Source organism: Nycticebus coucang, chromosome 22 (assembly GCF_027406575.1).
Source record: "Nycticebus coucang isolate mNycCou1 chromosome 22, mNycCou1.pri, whole genome shotgun sequence".
Classification (NCBI taxonomy): Eukaryota; Metazoa; Chordata; class Mammalia; order Primates; family Lorisidae; genus Nycticebus; species Nycticebus coucang.
Window position 1 is genome coordinate 23,079,338 of NC_069801.1, and position 20,515 is coordinate 23,099,852.

A 20,515-nucleotide genomic window follows, 5' to 3' on the forward strand; every position below is an offset into this window, starting at 1 on the left:
TGCTTGGTTTTCAAGATTTGCTGTGGACAATACTTCCTTTAAGAATCCTTCTTTGGGGGCGGCACCTGTGGCTCAGTGAGTAGGGCGCCGGCCCCATATGCCGAGGGTGGCAGGTTCAAACCCGGCCCCGGCCAAACTGCAACAAAAAAAATAGCCGGGGGCGGCACCTGTGGCTCAGTCAGTAAGGCGCTGGCCCCATATACCAAGGGTGGTGGGTTCAAACCCAGCCCCGGCCAAACTGCAACCAAAAAATAGCTGGGCGTTGTGGCAGGCGCCTGTAGTCCCAGCTACTCGGGAGGCTGAGGCAAGAGAATTGCTTAAGCCCAGGAGTTGGAGGTTGCTGTGAGCTGTGTGAGGCCACGGCACTCTACCGAGGGCCATAAAAGAGACTCTTGTCTCTACAAAAAAAAAAAAAAAAAAAAAATAGCCGGGGCGTCGTGGCCGGCGCCTGTAGTCCCAGCTACTTGGGAGGCTGAGGCAGGAGAATCGCCTAAGCCCAGGAGCTGGAGGTTGCTGTGAGCCGTGTGACGCCACAGCACTCTACCGAGGGCAATAAAGTGAAACTCTGTCTCTACAAAAAAAAAAAAAAAAAAAAAAAAAGAATCCTTCTTTGTACCCTCTGGTAGAGCTGGGGCCCCTGTGTCCTGCCACAGCCCTCTGAACTCAGTATCAATGGCATGATCATAATACTATAATGGTCTGTCTCATGCACTAAGCTAAGCAACTTGAGGGCCAGCAGCACATCTTTCATTGGCGCACACTACGTACTCAATAAACACTCTCTCAATGAGGCTCTTGAGCCACAAATAGAGAGGGCCAGGTGTTAGGGAAAATATCTCAAAGACTCTGTTCTTTGCTTTGGGCAAGTGGGTTATGATCTGGGATGATCACATGGTAAGAATCTGCTTTGAAGACACAAAAGGCTTCATGGAAGCTTCCAGGGCACACTGGTAATCCTGTAGTGGGACCTCGGTGCAGGCAGGGCCCGTGAGTTGGCCTTGGTGGATGAGATTGCAAACAGCAAAAAAAAATCACACAATGTCAAACTCTTCTTTCTGCCTGAATAAAGCCCACTCTTGTCAGGGCCTCCCTTCAAGCTTTGCCTCAAGGAAGCCTCCCCTACTCCCAGGCCTAGGGCAAGACCTTAGTCATGCTTTCATGGTGCCTCCCTCATGTCTTCTATCTGGCACTAATCACCATGTAATTGCTGTAGGATTGGTTAATGCAGAGTTTCTCGGCAGTGTGGCACTGTGAGCATTTGGACTAGATAATTCTTTGTTGCAGGAGGCTGTTCTGTGCACGCCAGGATGTGTAACAACATCACTGACTTCTGCCCACTAGATGCCAGCAGCAACCCCTTCTCATGTTGTAAAAACCCAAAACCATCCCCAGACATTCTCAAATATCCCTGGGGGTAAAACTGCCTCTGGTTGTCCAGTTAGAATGTAAGTTCCATGAGGTTGGTCCAAACACTGAGACCCCATGTCCTCAGTTCCTCAGGGCTTTGATGACCTTGCTCTGGAAGTCACTCTTCTGTGCAGCTGATCTTACCCCTTCCTTAGATTGAGCGCCACACAGCCTGACAAGTCAGCAACCCTTCCTTTCCAACCTTCCTTTCTAGGAGATTCTCCTCTGAGGGCTTAAGCCGCTGGAGGGCAGGGACTGCCACTTACTGGCTTCTGCATCTGCCAGTACCCAGCCAGGTTTTGCTTTCAGGGTGGTCAGGAAATGACTGCTGGGGGAACAAAACAAGGAAAGGTGGGGAGGGGGCTTCCTAGCACTGTGAGATGGCAGGTGCACAGTGATGGTCCTCCTTGACAGGGGTGACTTCTAGTTTTAATTTTTTTTATTTTTAGAAAGTTCAGACTTTTATTAGGTACCCTAAGGCTGGCCCTGGAGAAAGTGGTGGCTGGCTGCACAGTCCTCCTAAGAGGAAGAGGCAGTGAGGGAGGAGTAGTCTGGGGAGGGCTGGGCCCTCACTGAGGGGCCTGCAACCAGTCCCTCTGACTCGCCTCCCCTCCCACTTTGCTCTGCGTCCTCTGGGATGATCACATGGTAAGAATCTGCTTTGAAGACATAAAAGGCTTCATGGAGGCTTCCAGGGCACGCTGGTAGTCCTGCAGTGGGACCTCGGTGCAGGCAGGGCCCATGAGTTGGCCTTGGCGGATGAGATCGCAAAGTGTAAGGATCATCTCCTTGAACTGGTCTGTGGGAGGTTGGAGGAAGTCAGATAGGGGCATTGCTGCTGGGGCTTGGTGAAGATGGGATATGGCTGCCCTGGGGGCAGGAGTGGGCACTGAGTTCCCTTGGAACCTGGAGAGCCCAGGCTTTGCCAAGGATGGTGTGGCTGTGGAGGCAGCCTGGTCCTTGCCTGTGTTTAGGACAGTGAAGGCCAGGGTGGGGACAGAGGAACATGAGGAGTGGCCCTAGGAGCTGATGGACAGGCAGGTAGAGATGGCTCAGGCCCACAGAACTGGACTGGGGTGTAGCTAGGAGCACTGAATGGTGGGAGGGGCATGGTTACTTTGAAGCAGGGAAACCAGAAGAGGCACAGGGTGGAAGCTGGGTGTGCCTGGCACTCCAGTTATGGAACAGACAAGCTTTGCTCAGGGAAAGAAGCTTTCCCTGAGAGCCCAGGATTCCCAGAAGCCCACAACTTGAGGCCACCAACAATATCCTCTCCCTGGTCCTGCCTGCTTGGCTGTGAAGTGTTTCTTGACACACATAAATTCATTCAGTCTTTAAATCTAATTGCATTTCCTGCTTAAAACACTCCAGTGGCTCCTCAGTCACCTTTAAGATTGAGTCGAATGCTTTACGTGCTGTCCCAACCCACCTGTTCAGCTCCCCTGCCCCAATTCAGACCTATTGCTCTCAGTCACTCTGAACTACCTGGTGCTGGTGAGAGGCGCTCAGTTTGTCAAGAGCTTTTGCACAGGTAATTTTTCCCACCATTCATACCTCTACTTTCCTCCCCTTTACTTGGGTAACTCTGTGTGGTTCTTCATTCTCACCTTGGGGGTCACTCTGGGGAGCAAGTCCTCCAGAAGAGGAAGCATGGTGTCCTGGTTCAGGTTTTAGAGTCAGAGAGACTGTGTCTTCACATCCTGGGTGCACCCCTCCCTCGGTGAGGGTGACTTTGGGCAAACTACTTAACCACTCTGAACCTCAGTTTCCTCTGTCAAACAGGGCTAAGAACAGTTTAAACTTATGATGTTTAAACCAGGCATACTTGCCCAAGGGCCCACCACTGAGGCTAGGCATAACTCTATCCAGTGATGGTGGAGGCAGGATTTGAACCCAGGCAGGCTCGCTCCAGAGTCTGTCCTTTTCACCTGGCTGTTTTCCCTGCTATCAGCTCGTCAGGATGAGGGCAGTATCTATCTTGTTTGATATTGTGCCTCCAAGGAGGCTGACTATGGCTGGGGCTAGAGGCTATTTTCCTTAGTCCTGTTATGGTGCTGGGGATCCAGTCACCTGTCTAGGGCTCCGAGTACCTGGTCACTTCTGCTGCCATTCTTAGGCACTGCATCAGGGCCTGTGACTCTTCACATCAGGGCCATCTACTCACCTGGACTGTGGTCCTTCTTCCACTGGGACATCCAAAAGCCCCGAAGTTTGAGATCCTTAAAAATGAGCAGGCTCTGTGGACATAGGAAGGATATACTGGGCTCTGAGGGCTAGGACTTTAGACATCACTAAAGAGCAGACCCCTCCCCAAGGGACAGGGAGATCACCTGAGTTTACACAGCTGAGCTGTCCGGCCCCTGTCTCCAGGCATGCCTCCCCCACCAGCTTACCACAGAGGCTATGATGGGCTGCTTGGCCATCCCTCCATAGGTCACCATAGTTCCTCCAGGCCTGAGGAGTCCAAAGAGAAAAAAAGTGGGTGCAGAGATAGAGCCCTTTTTGAACCTGTCATAGCGCTTCTATTTCAACCCTGAGTCCTAAATCTGGCTCTCAGAATCCCCGGGAAGTGTTAAAAAAATACAGATTCCTAGCTCTAACTCCAGACCTAATGAAGCAGGAGGCACAAATGAATATTAAAAACAATACACATACACCCTTACACCCTCCAGATGACTTGGTTGTTCAGCCAGGGTTGGGAAACTGATCTAACCCACCCAGCCAGGTTTTACATGTTGCAAAGAAACACACTCTACAGAGAAGTGCTCAAGACCTAAGCTCAGTCTTGGCTCTACTCCCATTTACAGGTTCATGGCCTTGGACAAGGCACTGAAAACAGACCAGACCTCTTCTGCTCATTCTGAGGATTAATGTGATGAAATAGCTCTAAAGACGGGCATGGTGTGGACCGTGTAGGGGGAAATGATGAGTGTGCTCTCACCACAGGAGGTGCTTTGTTAGCACCTACTCTCTGATGCCTCCCCTGGTCCCCCCCCATCCCCTTCCCCAACCGCAGTTCAACAGGAGGCTGATAGAACTTTTAGGAACTAACAAGTTAACAAGTCACATACTTGACTTAACCCATTTCCCCTTCCCACTCCTGGCTCTTTTAAGAGTCTGTTGATCAAGGATGACCTTGGGAACATTTTGGGACAATGTAAGGAAAACTTTGGAAACTACCAAGTGGAAGAAGCAGCTATGTGGGGCAGGTAGCTGTCCCTAAGGCTTGTGGGTAGTTTGGTCGTAAGTACCCTCAACTGCTACCTGGTCTAGAAGGGAGCTCCTGGGCATCAGGCCTCTCTCTTCTGTGTCCCCACTGTGCTTGGTCTAACCAGACTAGCTAACATTTATTGAGTGTGTACTATGTGCCAGGCATAGTTCTAAGCATTTGACATGTATTATCCCAGTGAATTTGCCTAATAACCCCAAGGGAGCACTGTTTTTTTTTTTTTTGGAGACAGAGTCTCACTATGTTGCCCTCAGTAGAGTGCTGTGGCATCACAGCTCACAGCAACTTCAAACTCTTGGGCTTAAGGGATTCTCTTGCTTCAGCCTCCCAAGTAGCTGGGACTACAGGTGCCCACCATAATGCCTGGCTGTTTTTTTGTTGCAGTTGTCATTGTTGTTTAGCTGGCCTGGGCTGGGTTTGAACCCACCAGCCTCAGTGTATGTGGCCAGCAGCCTTCCCACTGAGCTAAAGGCACTGTCCCAAGGCAGCACTTTTAATATCCTCATCTTACACATGAGAAAGTTGAAGTCCATCCCTCATTTGTATATCAATTTGTATGCCATCTTAGTGCTCCTCAGATTAATCTTCAGGGGCACAAGGGATTTATGTCACCCCCATTTGATGAAAAGACTGAGGCCTGGATCATTTTTCATGTTACCCCTAACCTTTTACAGGTCCACAGCTAGTAAGGAACAGAGTGGGGCCTGACCCCAGCCATTCTGACTCTAATGCCTGCACATGTAACCACTGCACAATGCTTTATCCTATAGTGACCCTGGGATGGCAGTCTGCCCCAGGGGCTGCCTGATATAGGGCTGAACAGGTGTGCTCTGGAGTCAGGCAAATGAGAGTCAAGCCTGGCTCTCCTGCTCACTAGACCCTGGGCCAAGTACTTATACTCTCTGGGCCTCATTATCTTTAAGTATAAAAGGAGACTGGACTAGTATCCCATGTCTAGAGGCTGTGGGATGGGTAAGTCAGCATCACACATGATCTGACACATGGTAAATGCTGAGAGATTCTCACCACAGCTCTTTGACCGTGTGACTCATCTGCCAGTGTGGCCTGTGAGTTCTCAGAGGGTACCTCAGCCATCTCTGTACCTGGTAGCTAGTGAGTGCTCAGTAAACATGTTAAATGCATCAAGGTTGTTGAGGGGATTACTACTTTAGTTGGGAAATGTCTTTTTAGGCCACCCTCCAACTCAAGAAGTTTATATTAAAGAAAAGAAGGGAAGAATATGTATTATTAACATTGTCAACAGGGCTCATCTCCTTTAGTGGTGGGATAAGTAACTTTTATGCTTTCATTTTCTTTTGTACTTTTATGTGCTTTAAAAATGTTTTGTAATAAGCATGATGTTACCTCTGAAATTAGAGTCAATAGAACCCAAGGGAATATAGCAAACTGGTCAATGTATGGAGTGGTCAACATAAGGCCTACTGTACTGAGACGCACATGTGGTGCATGTCTAGTCCATGAAAATTAGGTCAGCTTAAGGAGGTGGTCAATGTAGGGAGGTGGTCAACTATTGAGGTTCTGTTATATTTTAAAAGATAATAAGCTAGGATTAAGCGACTTCTTAAGATGCCCCCCCATTTTTTTATTAATATTAAATCATAGCTGTGCACATTAATGTGATCATGGGGTACCATGCATTGGTTTCATAAACAGTTTGACACATTTTCATCACACTGGTTAACACAGCCCGCCTGGCATTTTTTGCATTGCCCTGGGTAGAGTGCTATGGCATCACACCTCACAGCAACCCCCAAGTCTTGGGCTTAAGCGATTCTCTTGCTTTGGCCTCCCAAGTAGCTGGGACCACAGGTGCCTGCCACATCGCCTGGCTATCTTTTGTTGCAGTTGTCACTGTTGTTTAGCTAGCCCGGGCCAGCTTTGAACCCGCCACCCTCGGTGTGTGTGGCTGGTGCCGTGACCACTGTGCTACGGGCACCCAGCAAGATGCTTCTAGGTTATGAATCCTTGACCATTCCCCTATTGCTGAGAGCTTTGCAGTCTGTTTCTGGGGTCACTTGGAAAAATAAAGCTACATGGATCGCTCAGTTGTCTACCAAGGAGAGGCTGAGAAATAAGTGCCCAGATAGCTTGATGACTTTGTTCCTACTCAGTGTTGTGCTGACCTGGCTGTGGCTGCCATTGGCCACTGGTACTTGGTCAGTTGATGGTTCTCCCAGTTAAAGACCTAGAGAACTCCAGTGAGTTGAAACTGCAGGGCCAAGGCACTTACCCTAACTGCCGCAGCAGCTCTGTGGAGCTCTTCCCGCCGACACAGTTGAGAGCAAGCCGTGGCTGGGGCATGTCCTGGAAAAAAGGAACCTGTAGTGAGGAAGGTACCGCTTTATGTGCGGGGTCGGAGCTTGCTACAAATGCTATTTCCCTGGCCCAAGTGCTGTGTGAGAAGGAAGGAGTGAAGTCAGTGGGATGTTTATGCCTTCAAACTTGCGTTTTACTCTGCCCAGAAAGGGCCTTTCCTATTTCAGAACTTGGTTTAAAACTTATCTCCTCTGGGGCAGAACAGACAAAGAACATCTATGTTCAGTTTCAGTGGCGTTCAGCTCCTACAGTGTGCCTCTTCCCAGTACTTATGACTCGGTTTATATGAGATGTGCTGATCTACTGCTTCAAAGTTTATCAGAGGCATGTGTTTCTGAGTGAATATGTTATCTTTAGTTTTTCCAGATGGTTCAGTGCAAAAAGACTGAGACAGAATTTGATCACTTACTAGGTGGGTTGGAGGGGCTGGGTGTTCTGGAAGGTTAAGAGGTTTTGAGTTCAGAGAAACTTGAGGCCAGCCCTGACTCTACCACCCATTAGCTATGTGGTCTTGGTCAAGTTCTTTATCTCTTCTGTGTTTTGGTTTCCTCATCTATAAAACAGGTAACAACTCCTTTGTAGAGCTCCTGCGGGTATTAGCAGATGAAATGTAACACAGGTGCTTAGGAAACATTACTTTTTTTCTTTTGCTTCCCTCTTTGCGCCGCTGTTTCCCCAGGTCTTCTCTTAGCTTTTTAAATTTTTTTTTAATTTTCATTTTTTTATTTATTTGAGAGTCTCACTTTGTCACCCTTGGCAGAGTGCCATGGCATCCTCTCTTAGCTTTAAGAGTCACACCAACCGTGACACTACAAATGTTTAAAACTGTAAATCATATAGCATTTCCTAGACTCTGTTTTTCCTGCCTCCTTCATGGCATCTGGGCATTTAATGCATGCTGCCCCTGCTAAGGGGAATGGGCTTTACCTATCCAAGAAAAGGAGAGGGAGGTTTCAGAGAGGAAAGAGGGGGCCAGGCCCCAGTTCTATTTCTTTTTTGAGACAGAGTCTTGCTCGGTTTCCCCAGGTAGAGTGCAGTGGTACTATAATAGCTCACTGTAACCTCAAACTGCTGGGCTCAAGTGATTCTCAAGCCTCAGCGTCTCAAGAAGCTGAAACTACAGGTGTATGCCACCACCTCTGGTTAATTTTTCTATTTTTAGTAGAGACAAGTTGTCTCATTCTTGCTCAGGATGGTCTCAAACTCCTGAGCTCAAGTGAGCCTCCCACCTTGGCCTCCCAGAGGGATAGGACAACCAGCGTGAGCCCTTGCACCCGGGCTCCCAGGTACCTTAAAGATGTTTTTCATTTCAGGCCTTCTTAACTCTTCCTCTGTGATGACGTGTTCAGCCCCTAGATTCTTCAGTCTGTCAGTTAGTTTCTGGATGTCAGGTCTGGAAGCCAAACACAATCCAAGGTCCCTGGTCACACCTGCTGGCTTTCTCCACCAAAAACTCACAGGACCCTCCGCCATAGCCGTGAAAACCCGTGTTTCTTTTTGCAGGAAGCTGGCATTGGGTTTAAGTAAGGTTTTGAGCAGGGATCAACCAGCTAATTTCAACAGGCTCTACTAGTTTCCTCACAGGGCGAGAGGAGCTAGACTGGGTGGCCCCTGCCACTTCAAGAATGCTAGAAACTATCTGTTCCCGGGGAGAACATATTTCACTTCCTGATTTCTCCTACTGAAAAGAAAAATCTCCACTTCCTTTCCCTACTCTTTTCAAGGGGCTCTTCAGAGTGTTGTGCAAACACTCTGGCCCAGGAATGGCTCTGGGCCTCTCTGGCTACAGTGTTACGTACAGTATAATTTTTGTTAGCACAACTGAGGGCATGGGGACTTGAAGTGAGTATCAATTCTTCTACTAAGACTGGACATTCATGACAGACAGCCACATTTGTGGACAATGAGACTTAAAGGAACTGGATGATATGACGGAAAGAGAACAAGTGAGGAAATGAAATCTGCTACTGACTTGATGTGTCTTCACGAGCAAGTTGATTCCTCTTTCTGAAAGCTGTTTCCTCATCTGTAAAAGACAGATGACAAACCTGCCCCTCTCCTTCACATCACACAAAGACAAGGGGAAAAGAAAGCGCCTTGGGTCAGATAGTTTGCAGAAAGAATAATACAGTTCCAAACATTCCCAAATAACAACTATGCTTTGGAAAACATGGGGTTGTCACAAGTCAAGAGTCTCAAACACTCTTAGCTGCTCCGTAAGGGAAGTCTCTACTTCTTTCACATTTGAGATTCACCCATCCCATAGACAAAAGCCACCCTGACTTCATTCCTCTGAGCTGACTCATCTGTGTCAACTGCCAATTGTTAGTGAACCATAAAGGCGGCCAATCTCTGCCTATGCAAGGGCGCCATCTCGTGGCCATGTGGATACCGCAGAGTGTGAAGTTGAAGGCCAAAGTTCTGGTATGGAATTAGGTTCCCCACGCACCTGTCTCGGACCACGTTGATGGTCCTCAGGCCCAAGGCTGCGGCGATCTGGATGACTGCTTGTCCCACTCCACTGTTGGATGCATTCTGGATCACAGAATCGCCTATGGAGCCAGGAAGACACCCAAGTCAAGCTTTCGAGCTCTGTAATGAGTCAGGGGTTCCTGGCAAAAGATGGGAGTCCTCAGGCTCAAAACGGCCTGAGGCCCTGGCTGCTGAGCCATCTCAGACCTTGCACTGTTGCTCACCATTTCCCTGGTGACTTCAAAACTTTCACAACACCTTTGATGCCTCCCAGAACTTGGTGACTTAGTGTTTATGGTGGACATACTATAGACCAGAGTTTCTCCACCTGTGGGTCACATATTAAAGTGCTGCGGCATTAGAAAGGTTGAGAACCACTGCTGTAGACCCTGCAGTGTAAAATGTTTTATATCTTTCATCATCCTCCCAACTTTTTTTTTTAATTGAGACAGAGTCTCACTTTGTCACCCTCTATAGAGTGCTGTATTGTTATAGCTCACAGCAACCTCAAACTTTTGGGCTCAAGAGATTCTCTTGCCTCAGCCTTCCAAGTAGCCCAGACAACAGGCGTCAACCACAATGCCCTGCTACTTTTGTTGTAGTTGTTTGTTTGTTTAGCAGGCTTGGCCTCCTGAGTAGCTAGGACTATAGGCTGGCCACAATGCCCAGCTATTTTTTTTTTTTTTTTGTAGAGACAGAGTCTCACTTTATGGCCCTTGGTAGAGTGCCGTGGCCTCACACAGCTCACAGCAACCTCCAACTCCTGGGCTTAAGCGATTCTCTTGCCTCAGCCTCCCGAGTAGCTGGGACTACAGGCCCCCGCCACAACGCCTGGCTATTTTCTGGTTGCAGTTTGGCCGGGGCCGGGTTTGAACCCGCCACCCTCGGTATATGGGGCCGGAGCCTTACAGTCTGAGCCATAGGCGCTGCCCATGCCCAGCTATTTTTTGAGACAAGGTCTCACTCTTGCTCAGAGATGCTCTCAAACTCGTGAGCTCCTGAGCTCAGGGAATTCACCCACCTCAGCCTCCCAGAGCTAGGATTATAGGCCTGACCCACCATGCCTCGCCTGGCCTGCTCTGTCTTATACTTGCTTGTACATAGGGCCATTTCTATCAACAGCTTGCAGCTTCTTGAGAGGAATGGCCATGCCTTATTCCCCTCTGTATTGTTTAATAAAGGGGCACCACCTTGAGATGGTATGAAATAGTATTAGAGCCACACTGGGAAAACTGGAAGCCCCTGAAACAGGGTCCTACTAACAGTTTTGTGGTCAAAGCCCAGATTAGCTTTGGAATCAGCCAATGGGGGAGGCAGTGTGGCATGTTGGGAAAAATGTGGGTTCTGAAACGAGATGGACCTGGGTGTGAGACCCAACTTCAACAATGACTACAACTAAATAAATGAGACGGGGCAAATCGTGACCTTTTTGAACTTTGGTTTCCTCCCCATAAAATGAGAGTCCTGGGAGCAAGGACCAGAAAGTCCCTTATGAGAGTGAAATGCATCGTGTCCAGGAAAGTGCTCTGTTAACTTTAAGATCTGGTTTCTGAGAGCCAGTAGGGATGCATGACAGACGACTTCCTGGAAGACGAATGCCCACTTTCCTTTACCAGGGGTCAGAATACAGGGTGTCACTCCTTAGTGGATTATGCCTCAATGTAGCAGGTAGCAAGCAGCCTTTTTTAAAAGTTAAAATTGAGGAGAATATAATAAAAGGTAACAGTGCATCATCACACATAGTAAGGGTAACTATTGTTCCAAGAACCTTCGGTTTCCATTATAAGTAGTATTTATATCTTCATATATGTATATACTGGATTGTAATGTAAGATGTAATTCTTACTACGAGTCAAGATCCTAAGTTTGTTTAACTCTGATCTAACTCATGCCACGTCAGTGTGAAAAAGAAAAGTAGAGCGATGCACAGTGGGCACTTAAGGGTCAGAACACCCAGATCTGTGCACCCCAGGCACGGGTTAAGTCAGAGGGGGGCTGAAGGGAAGGAGATGCAGGCGACTGTCTGGTACACTAGACTCCAGCAAAGGTTCCTGGTCATGCCTGCTGGCTTTCTCCACCGAAGGCTCTATAACCCCTCCTGCCACAGTGGGGAGAACCCCTATTTTCCTTTGTGGGAAGCTGGGATAGGCTTTTAGCCAGGCCCTGGGTAGTGGATGTCACCTAATTTCACCATAATCCAACAGTTCTCAGTCTCATTTTCCTCACTGGTATGAGAGAGGTAGCTTGGGTGATTTCTCCAGCCCCTGCCAGCTCACAGATACGCACAGTGTCTCGGAGAAGGCCAAGAGGCCCATTTTCGCGTGGGGCCACTCTCAAGCAATGGGGGATGAGAATTGGTGGAAAACTGGCCCGGGTTCCTGTCGTTTAAAGGTTGATTCTGCAGTGGATTTGATGAGGATCTTCAGAGGGCCCCCAGAGGACTGAGCAGTAGTCGCCCAGCACAGTGCCAGCCTTCATGGGCTCTGTCACCATGTGTCTCGGTCTCCCCACTTGCTCACTCCTGCTTCCTGGGATCACCATCCAAATGGTCTGTCCTTCCCACCCCCATCCTATTCTCAAGCTCTGCTTTCCAGGGAACCCCAGCAAAGCACCTGGCTTTGTCATTTACTTGCTGAGTGATCATACACAGTTTACCTCTCTGGACCTTGGTTTCCTTGTTTATAAAAAGTAAAAAGAGGGCAATGCCTGTGGCTCAAGGAGTAGGGCGCCAGTCCCATATGCCGGACGTGGCAGGTTCAAACCCAGCCCCGGCCAAAAACCACAAAAAAAAAAAAAAAAGAATAAAAGCAACAGGCACTGTATGCTGGGTGCTGTGCTGAGTGTTACACTGCAGTGTTTGATGAACCTCAGAGCTCTTTTTTTTTTTTTTTGAGATAGAGTCTCAAGCTGTCCCCCTGGGACAGCCTTTTTTACAATTGTGCCTGGCCCCTCAGAGCTCTTTATTCTCTATTTTACAGAGGAAAAAATCTGATGATGTGAAAGGTGAATTCACAGTTAGTGAAAGGTGATGCCTGAGGTCAGACCTAGGCTGTTCATCTAGGGCTTGAACCGTTAACCAATGATATTGGTGAACTCACTGCAATGCTTTGAAGATTTAATGCACTCAATGGGGATAATGCCTGTGAAGGCACTTATGTGACCTGGAAAGTGCTATGTAAATGCTGAGTGGAATTATTAACACTAAGTTCAGCGTTTTACTGAAAACACAGAGGTTGTGCCTATCTTGTCTGGCTTTGAATCCCTAGAGCTTAGCACAGCTCAACACATTTAGCTGAGTGTCAGAATTCCATCCTGAGCTCCAGGGAATGTGACCCCTTAGCAGTTTTCAAGAGCGTACTCTTCGTGAAGTTTCAACATTGGTTCCTAGGAGCCGGCTAACATCTTTCTTTTTTTTTTGCAGTTTTTGGCGGGGGCCAGCTTTGAACCCACCACCTCCAGTATTTGGGGCCGGCGCCCTACTCCTTTGAGCCACAGGCGCCGCCCCAGCTAATATCTCTCTAAGTGAAAGCTACAATGACATATTTTCCTGGGTTAGAGACCCATCACCACCAGGGACCTCTCACTGGCAAGTTCCCATGGTCTCGGGCGGCGCCTGTGGCTCAAAGGGGTAGGGTGTCGGCCCCGTATGCCTGAGGTGGTGGGTTCAAGCCCAGCCCTGGCCAAAAACTGCAAAAAAAAAAGTTCCCATGGTCTCAGGGTCAGGATTTGGGCTGCACCCCAGTGGGGAGACCCAGGCCTGCTCCCCCACCTGCAGTACCCTACCTGGCTGCAGCTGCTCGAAGTCCATCAACATCCTGTAGGCGGTGCAGGGATTGACACTCAGGGTGGCAGCAGTCTGAAGAGGGATGTCACTTGGAACTCTCATTAATGCTTCCTCGCTGAACACAGCCTCAGTCCGCCAGGTTCCTATGTCAGGGGATGAGGCCAGGATCATGAGAAAGGACCCTTTTGTACCCCACCCCCTCCTCAGTGGATAGGCATTAAAGACAGCAGACTCTGAGCAATGCTTAGAGAAACAAACAAACAAACCCTGGAAGACCCTTTCCATGTCTTTTTCTCATGATAATTACACAAGCTAGGCTAGTACTCCCATTTTTGTTTGTTTGTTTTATTTTATTATTAAATCATAGCTGTGTACATTAATGCGATCATGGGGCACCATACACTGGTTTTATAGACCGTTTGACATATCTTCATCACACTGGTCAACACAGCCTTCCTGGCATTTTCTCAGTTATTGTGTTAAGACATTTATATTCTACATTACTAAGTTTCACATGTACCCTTATAAGATGCACCATAGGTGTAAATTACTCCCATTTAAACAGTGTGGTAAGGGTGGTTCGGAAGAGGCTGTATCTCTGAGTTACCATTAGATTTAGCTAAGGTCACTGCGCATGTTGTTCATATTACTGCACTCTGGAGGCAAAATACTGCAGTACCACCACCACCAGGGCAAGAGTGGCTGAGAAGGCCCCCTTTTACCTGCAAAGCCCTCATGCTTCTTATCTAGGGCAGGTTGACTTGGGTGGTATTATAGAAAAACGCATGAAAGTAAAAGATACTCTAATAGATAAATGATGTTGTAATATGTAAATGATACCATAGTACAAATCAAATGGGATACAGAAAATGAAAAACACTCTGTAAGCTGGAAAGAAATGACCATAAAGCCCCATCCCACATGTTAGGTGCAGACAAAGAATCAAAGAATGTTAATACTGAGAAGGTCCCTGTGGAGTTTCTAGTTTGAACTCAAGTAGCAGGGGAGGAAAATGAAGCAGTGACTTCCCCAAAGCCACCTGGCTCATCTGGGCAGAGCTGGAACTAGAACCTGGGTATCTGGCTGCCCCCTCACATCTGTAGTTGTCATCCTGTGCCCACTGTGGCAGGTACTTTAATGGACATGGTCCTTACTTTCACATTAGTGGAATAGAACAGGTGAAAAGAAAAATAAGCAGATATAATAATTCTAAGTTATAAAGACACAGAGATGGTGAGAGAATTATTTTAAAAACTTTTAAATTTTTTGGCTGGGTGTGGTGGCTCATGCCTATAATCACAGCACTCTGGGAGGCTGAGGTCTGAGCTCATGAGTTCAAAACCACCCTGAGCCAGAGCAAGACCTCATCTCCAAAAAAAAAAAAAAAAAAAAAAAATAGCTGGGCATTGTGGCCCAGCTGTGCCTGTAGTCCCAGCTACTTGGGAGGCTGAGGCAAGAGAATCACTTAAGCCCAAGAGTTTGAGGTTGCTGTGAGCTATGATGCTACAGCACTCTACTGAGGGTGACAAAGTGAGACTGTCTCAAAAAAAATTATTTTTTATTTTTTTATTTTTTAGAGATAGGCTGTCACTCTGTTGCCCAGGCTAGAATACAGTGGCATGATCATAGCTCACTGATGCTTCTGATTCCTGGGCTCAAGTGATTCCCTACCTCAGCCTCCTCAAGTAGCTAGAACTATAGATATGTGCCACCACATGCAGCTAATTTTTTTTTTTTTTTTTATTGTTGGGGATTCATTGAGGGTACAATAAGCCAGTTACACTGATTGCAATTGTTAGGTAAAGTCCCTCTTGCAATCATGTCTTGCCCCCATAAAGTGTGACACACACTAAGGCCCCACCCACCTCCCTCCATCCCTCTTTCTGCTTCCCCCCCAATAACCTTAATTGTCATTAATTGTCCTCATATCAAGATTGAGTACATAGGATTCATGCTTCTCCATTTTTGTGATGCTTTACTAAGAATAATGTCTTCCACTTCCATCCAGGTTAATACGAAGGATGTAAAGTCTCCATTTTTTTTAATGGCTGAATAGTATTCCATGGTATACATATACCACAGCTTGTTAATCCATTCCTGGGTTGGTGGGCATTTAGGCTGTTTCCACATTTTGGCAATGGTAAATTGAGCTGCAATAAACAGTCTAGTACAAGTGTCCTTATGATAAAAGGATTTTTTTTCCTTCTGGGTAGATGCCCAGTAATGGGATTGCAGGATCGAATGGGAGGTCTAGCTTGAGTGCTTTGAGGTTTCTCCATACTTCCTTCCAGAAAGGTTGTACTAGTTTGCAGTCCCACCAGCAGTGTAAAAGTGTTCCCTTCTCTCCACATCCACGCCAGCATCTGCAGTTTTGAGATTTTGTGATGTGGGCCATTCTCACTGGGGTTAGATGATATCTCAGGGTTGTTTTGATTTGCATTTCTCTAATATATAGAGATGATGAACATTTTTTCATATGTTTGTTAGCCATTCGTCTGTCGTCTTTAGAGAAAGTTCTATTCATGTCTCTTGCCCATTGATATAAGGGATTGTTGGCTTTTTTCATGTGGATTAATTTGAGTTCTCTATAGATCCTGGTTATCAAGCTTTTGTCTGATTGAAAATATGCAAATATCCTTTCCCATTGTGTAGGTTGTCTCTTTGCTTTGGTTATTGTCTCCTTAGCTGTACAGAAGCTTTTCAGTTTAATGAAGTCCCATTTGTTTATTTTTGTTGTTGTTGCAATTGCCATGGCAGTCTTCTTCATGAAGTCTTCTCCCAGGCCAATATCTTCCAGTGTTTTTCCTATGCTTTCTTTGAGGATTTTTATTGTTTCATGCCTTAAATTTAAGTCCTTTATCCATCTTGAATCAATTTTTGTGAGTGGGGAAAGGTGTGGGTCCAGTTTCAGTCTTTTACATGTAGACATCCAGTTCTCCCGACACCATTTATTGAATAGGGAGTCTTTCCCCCAAGGTAAGTTCTTGTTTGGTTTATCAAAGATTAGGTGGTTGTAAGATGTTAGTTTCATTTCTTGGTGTTCAATTCGATTCCAAGTGTCTATGTCTCTATGCAGCTAATTTTTAAATGTTTTTTGTAGAGATGTGGGTCTTACTATGTTGTTCAGGCTAGTCTCAAACTCATAGCTCCAGGCAATCCCCCTGCCTTAGTTTCCCAAAGCACTGGGATTATAGACATGAGTCACTTTTTTTTTTTTTTTTGTAGAGACAGAGTCTCACTTTATGGCCCTCAGTAGAGTGCCGTGGCCTCACACAGCTCACAGCAACCTCCAACTCCTGGGCTTAAGCGATTCTCTTGCCTCAGCCTCCCGAGTAGCTGGGACTACAGGCGCCCGCCACAACGCCCAGCTATTTTTTGGTTGTAGTTTGGCAGGGGCTGGGTTTGAACCCGCCACCCTCGGTATATGGGACCAGCGCCTTACCAACTGAGCCACAGGTGCCGCCCATGAGTCACTTTTTAAAAAAAAAAAAATTCTCATTTATTTTGTGTGGGAGAATTGGCTGAGAATTACTTTAGACACAAGTCAAGAATGGCTCCCATGGGGGGTTAAGCTAAAAGCGAGAGGATAGGGATACTAATGAGGCAAAGAGCACAAAGAACATCACACACAGAGGAAGAAGCACATGCAAAGACTCTGAGGGGAACAGACAGAGGAATGGGGCTGGAGGGATCCACATGGGAGGCGGAGTGATGGGAAGAGTGCCTTGAGATGTGGCTGTGGCTGACGTGCAGAGCCAGATGAATGTTAGACTTCCACGATGGTGACCCACAGTAACTGAGTTCCACGTCAATCCCTAATCTACATGCACATGAATACATATGTATGGTCAGAAACCTATGTTTATAGAACAATATTTACCCTTATGATGCGTGATACACTCTTTTATTATCCTGCTCTGCTCTGCTGAATTTTAGTTAAAAAAGTACTATTTGCAAACCACCACATTGATTTAACTAATGGGCCACAACATATAGTCTGAAAACACAGGGCTCAAGGTCATAGTATGGAGAGTGGATCTTACCTTAGTGAATGGGAAGCTTCTATCCAGCTTTAAGAGGAGCCCGGGGTGATCTGATTTAAGCTTTGAGATCACTCAGCCAGGTTCAGTGGCTCATGCCTCTAATTTTAGCACTTTGGGAAGCCAAGGTGGGAAGATCACTTGAGACTGGGAGTCTGAGACCAGCCTGAGCAAGAGTAAGACCCCGTCTCTACTAAAAATAGAAAAATTAGCCAGCACTGCGGCAGGCACCTGTAGTCCCAGCTATTCGGGAGGCTGAGGCAAGAGGAGCTCTTGAACCCGAGTTTGAGGTTGCTGTGATCTAAGGCATGGCACCCTACCCAGGGCGACAGAGTGAGACTCTCGTCTCTCTCTCTAAAAAAAAAAAAATCTGGGCATGGTTGTAGGCACCTGTAGTCCAGCTACTTGTGGGGCTGAGGCAGGACAGTAACTTGAGCCCAGGAGTTGGAGGCTGCAGGAAGCTCTGATGATGCCACTGCACTCTAGCCAGGGCAACTGAGTGAGACCCTTTCTCAAAAAAAAAAAAAAAATCACTTTGTTTTTGGGAAAGACTGTGGGGTGGGGGAGGGCAGGTGGAAGAGACCAATCAGGAGGTGTTTGCAGGGTCCAGGTAGGAGATGATGGCTGCCTAGACCAGGACTTTGGCAGGGGGTTTTAAGAAGAGAAGATGGCTATTTTTGTTTTGAAGATGGAAGCAACAGGATTTGGTGAGGACTAGGTGAGAGGGACAGGACCACACTCATGCAAATAAGATCCTGTATGAAGGGGTGAAGAGGATGGCCCTCGGAGTCAGATAGGCTGGAGATGGGCTCCACCATGTACTCGCTATATCATCTTAGGGAAATTCCTTGGTGCCTTGCTAGCTCAGTGTCTGGTGGCTATAATATCTCGGGGCCCTTGGCCTACACTTCCAAAGCCCTTTGGTGCCCACTTACTGGTCAGTTGCTAACAGTATCCTGCCACTATGTGGTCCAGCTACGGGAAGTAGGGGGCAGCCTCGGCAATACTAAATGTGCTGCAGGAGGGGGGAAACTATGCGGGCTTTAGGGACTAGGAACTGGGGAGGGGAGGCAGGAACACTCTTTATTAAAGGCTGTGCCAATTCCAGAGTAGGTATATAGCTGAGAAAATAAGAGGCTGAGAAGTTGAAGGATTCCTCTAGAATCCAGAAGGTGCCTTGGCATTTTCTTGGCTTCCCCCACTTGGTCTCCAAATCTTCATAATCATCTCTCTCATTCATAGTAGCTAACATTTACTATACTCTGCACCACATATTTAGTGAAGGGCTTTCTACCCATGAAGTCAAGGAGGTTTTCTAATTCCCCTTAAGGCACGACGATAGAAGTCCAGCCCTTGAAATGGACTTCTGGGGCTTAGCAGTCCCTAATCCTCTTCTGAAGAGAGTCTGGGAGGGAGGCAGGCAGTGCTCGTGGTTATTTATTTATTTTTTTTAAGAGACAGAGTCTCACTGTGTTGCCCTGGGTAGAGTGCCGTGAAGTCACAGCTCACAGCAACCTCAAACTCTTGGGCTTAAGCAATTCTCTTGCCTCGGCTTCCCAAGTAGCTGGGACTACAGGTGCCCACCACGACACCTGGCTATTTTTTTGTTGCAGTTGGAACCTGCCACCCTGGGTGTATGTGGCTGGCGCCATAACCACTGTGCTACTGGTGCCGAGCTGTGCTCGTGGTTATTGACAAGGGCTTTCAGGGTTTGAAGTAGAAACCCTTAGGCTTTGGAGTTGGAGAGACTAGCTCTGCCACTCACTAGTGTGTGACTGTGAATTACCACTTCACTGTTTTTGTGTTTCAGTTTTCCTGATCTACAAAATGCAGAGAACAACACTTACGTCATGGTGTGAAGATTAAACTGACTGACATTTGTACAGAGACTATCACTGTGTCTAGTACGTAGGAAGTGCATAACACATGTTGCTTTCTTTTTTTTTTGTTTTTTTGAGACAGGGTCCCACTTTGTCGCCCTCAATAGAGTACCATGGCGTTACAGCTCACAGCAACCTCAAACTCTTGGGCTTAAGTGATTCTTTTGCCTCAGCCTCCCACGTAGCTGGGACTACAGGCACCCACCACAATGCCTGGCTATTTTTTTTGTTGCAGTTGTCATTGTTGTTTTAGCTGGCCTAGCCTGGGTTCGAACCTGCCACCCTTGGTGTACGTGGCTGATGCCCTACCCACTGAGCTACGGGTGCTTCCCCTTGTTGCTTTTTTGTATTGATTATGATTTCTAGATTCTAGCTCTGAGGACTTCCATTCCTCACTCACGTGCAACTGACCTTCACTATCTCCATCATCTAATGCGGGCGTCAGCAAACTATTGCCCTTGGGCCAAATCTAGTTCACCACCTGTTTCCTTAAATAACATTTCATTGGAGCATAGCCACGTTCACTTATTTTTTTTTTCTTTTTATTAAATCATAGCTGTGTACATTAATGAAATCATGGGGTACAATGTGCTGGTTTTATATACCATTTGAAATATTTTCATCAAACTGGTTAACATAGCCTTCACTACATTTTCTTAGTTATTGTGTTAAGACATTTATATTCTACACTTAATAAATTTAACATGTACCTTTGTAAAATGCACCATAGGTGTGGTCCCATCAATTACCTTCCCTCCACCCTTCCCCCCCCCCCTTTCCCCTTCTTCTTGGGCTATAGTTGGGTTATGGCTTTCTTTTTTTTTTTTGTAGAGACAGAGTCTCACTTTATGGCCCTTGGTAGAGTGCCGTGGCGTCACACAGCTCACAGCAACCTCCAGCTCCTGGGCTTAAGCGATTCTCTTGCCTCAGCCTCCCGAGTAGCTGGGACTACAGGCGCCCGCCACAGCACCCGGCTATTTTTTTGTTGCAGTTTGGCCGGGGCTGGGTTTGAACCCGCCACCCTCGGCATATGGGGCCGGCGCCCTACTCACTGAGCCACAGGCGCCGCCCAAGGGTTATGGCTTTCTTATGAAAGCTGTAAATTGATTTCATTCACTTGTTTATGTATTGGCTGTGAATGTGTACAACAGCAGAGTTGGGCAGTCACACCAAAGATGGTATGGCCTGCAAAGCCTAAAATATTTACTCTTTGGCCCTTTAAGAAAAAGTTTTCAACTATCTAGTGCATACAGAAGTTTAGCATTTGCAAAAATCACTGCATGATTGTGCTGCATAAGAGTTTGTTGATATCTGCAAGGCAGTTAACTATTTGCTCCAATTCACGGGTGAAAACACTGAGGGATAA

General features: G+C 47.1%; 1 protein-coding gene across 4 annotated transcripts in view; it reads right to left on the bottom strand.

Moving 5' to 3' along the window:
• Positions 1-20,515, bottom strand: part of MECR (mitochondrial trans-2-enoyl-CoA reductase) — a 43,565-nt gene that overhangs the window by 3,738 nt on the left and 19,312 nt on the right. For 3 of the 4 annotated variants that reach the window (XM_053576621.1, XM_053576623.1, XM_053576624.1), the window contains 7 exons: positions 13,229-13,372; positions 9,423-9,525; positions 8,264-8,366; positions 6,888-6,961; positions 3,801-3,861; positions 3,572-3,644; positions 601-2,206 (listed from right to left, as the gene is read on the bottom strand). In XM_053576621.1, the coding sequence (XP_053432596.1) occupies positions 2,049-2,206; positions 3,572-3,644; positions 3,801-3,861; positions 6,888-6,961; positions 8,264-8,366; positions 9,423-9,525; positions 13,229-13,372 (716 nt within the window). In that variant the 3' untranslated portion in view covers positions 601-2,048. Of the gene's footprint in view, positions 1-600; positions 2,207-3,571; positions 3,645-3,800; positions 3,862-6,887; positions 6,962-8,263; positions 8,367-9,422; positions 9,526-13,228; positions 13,373-20,515 lie in introns of those variants that run through there. The other variant, XM_053576622.1, reaches the window with a different exon arrangement.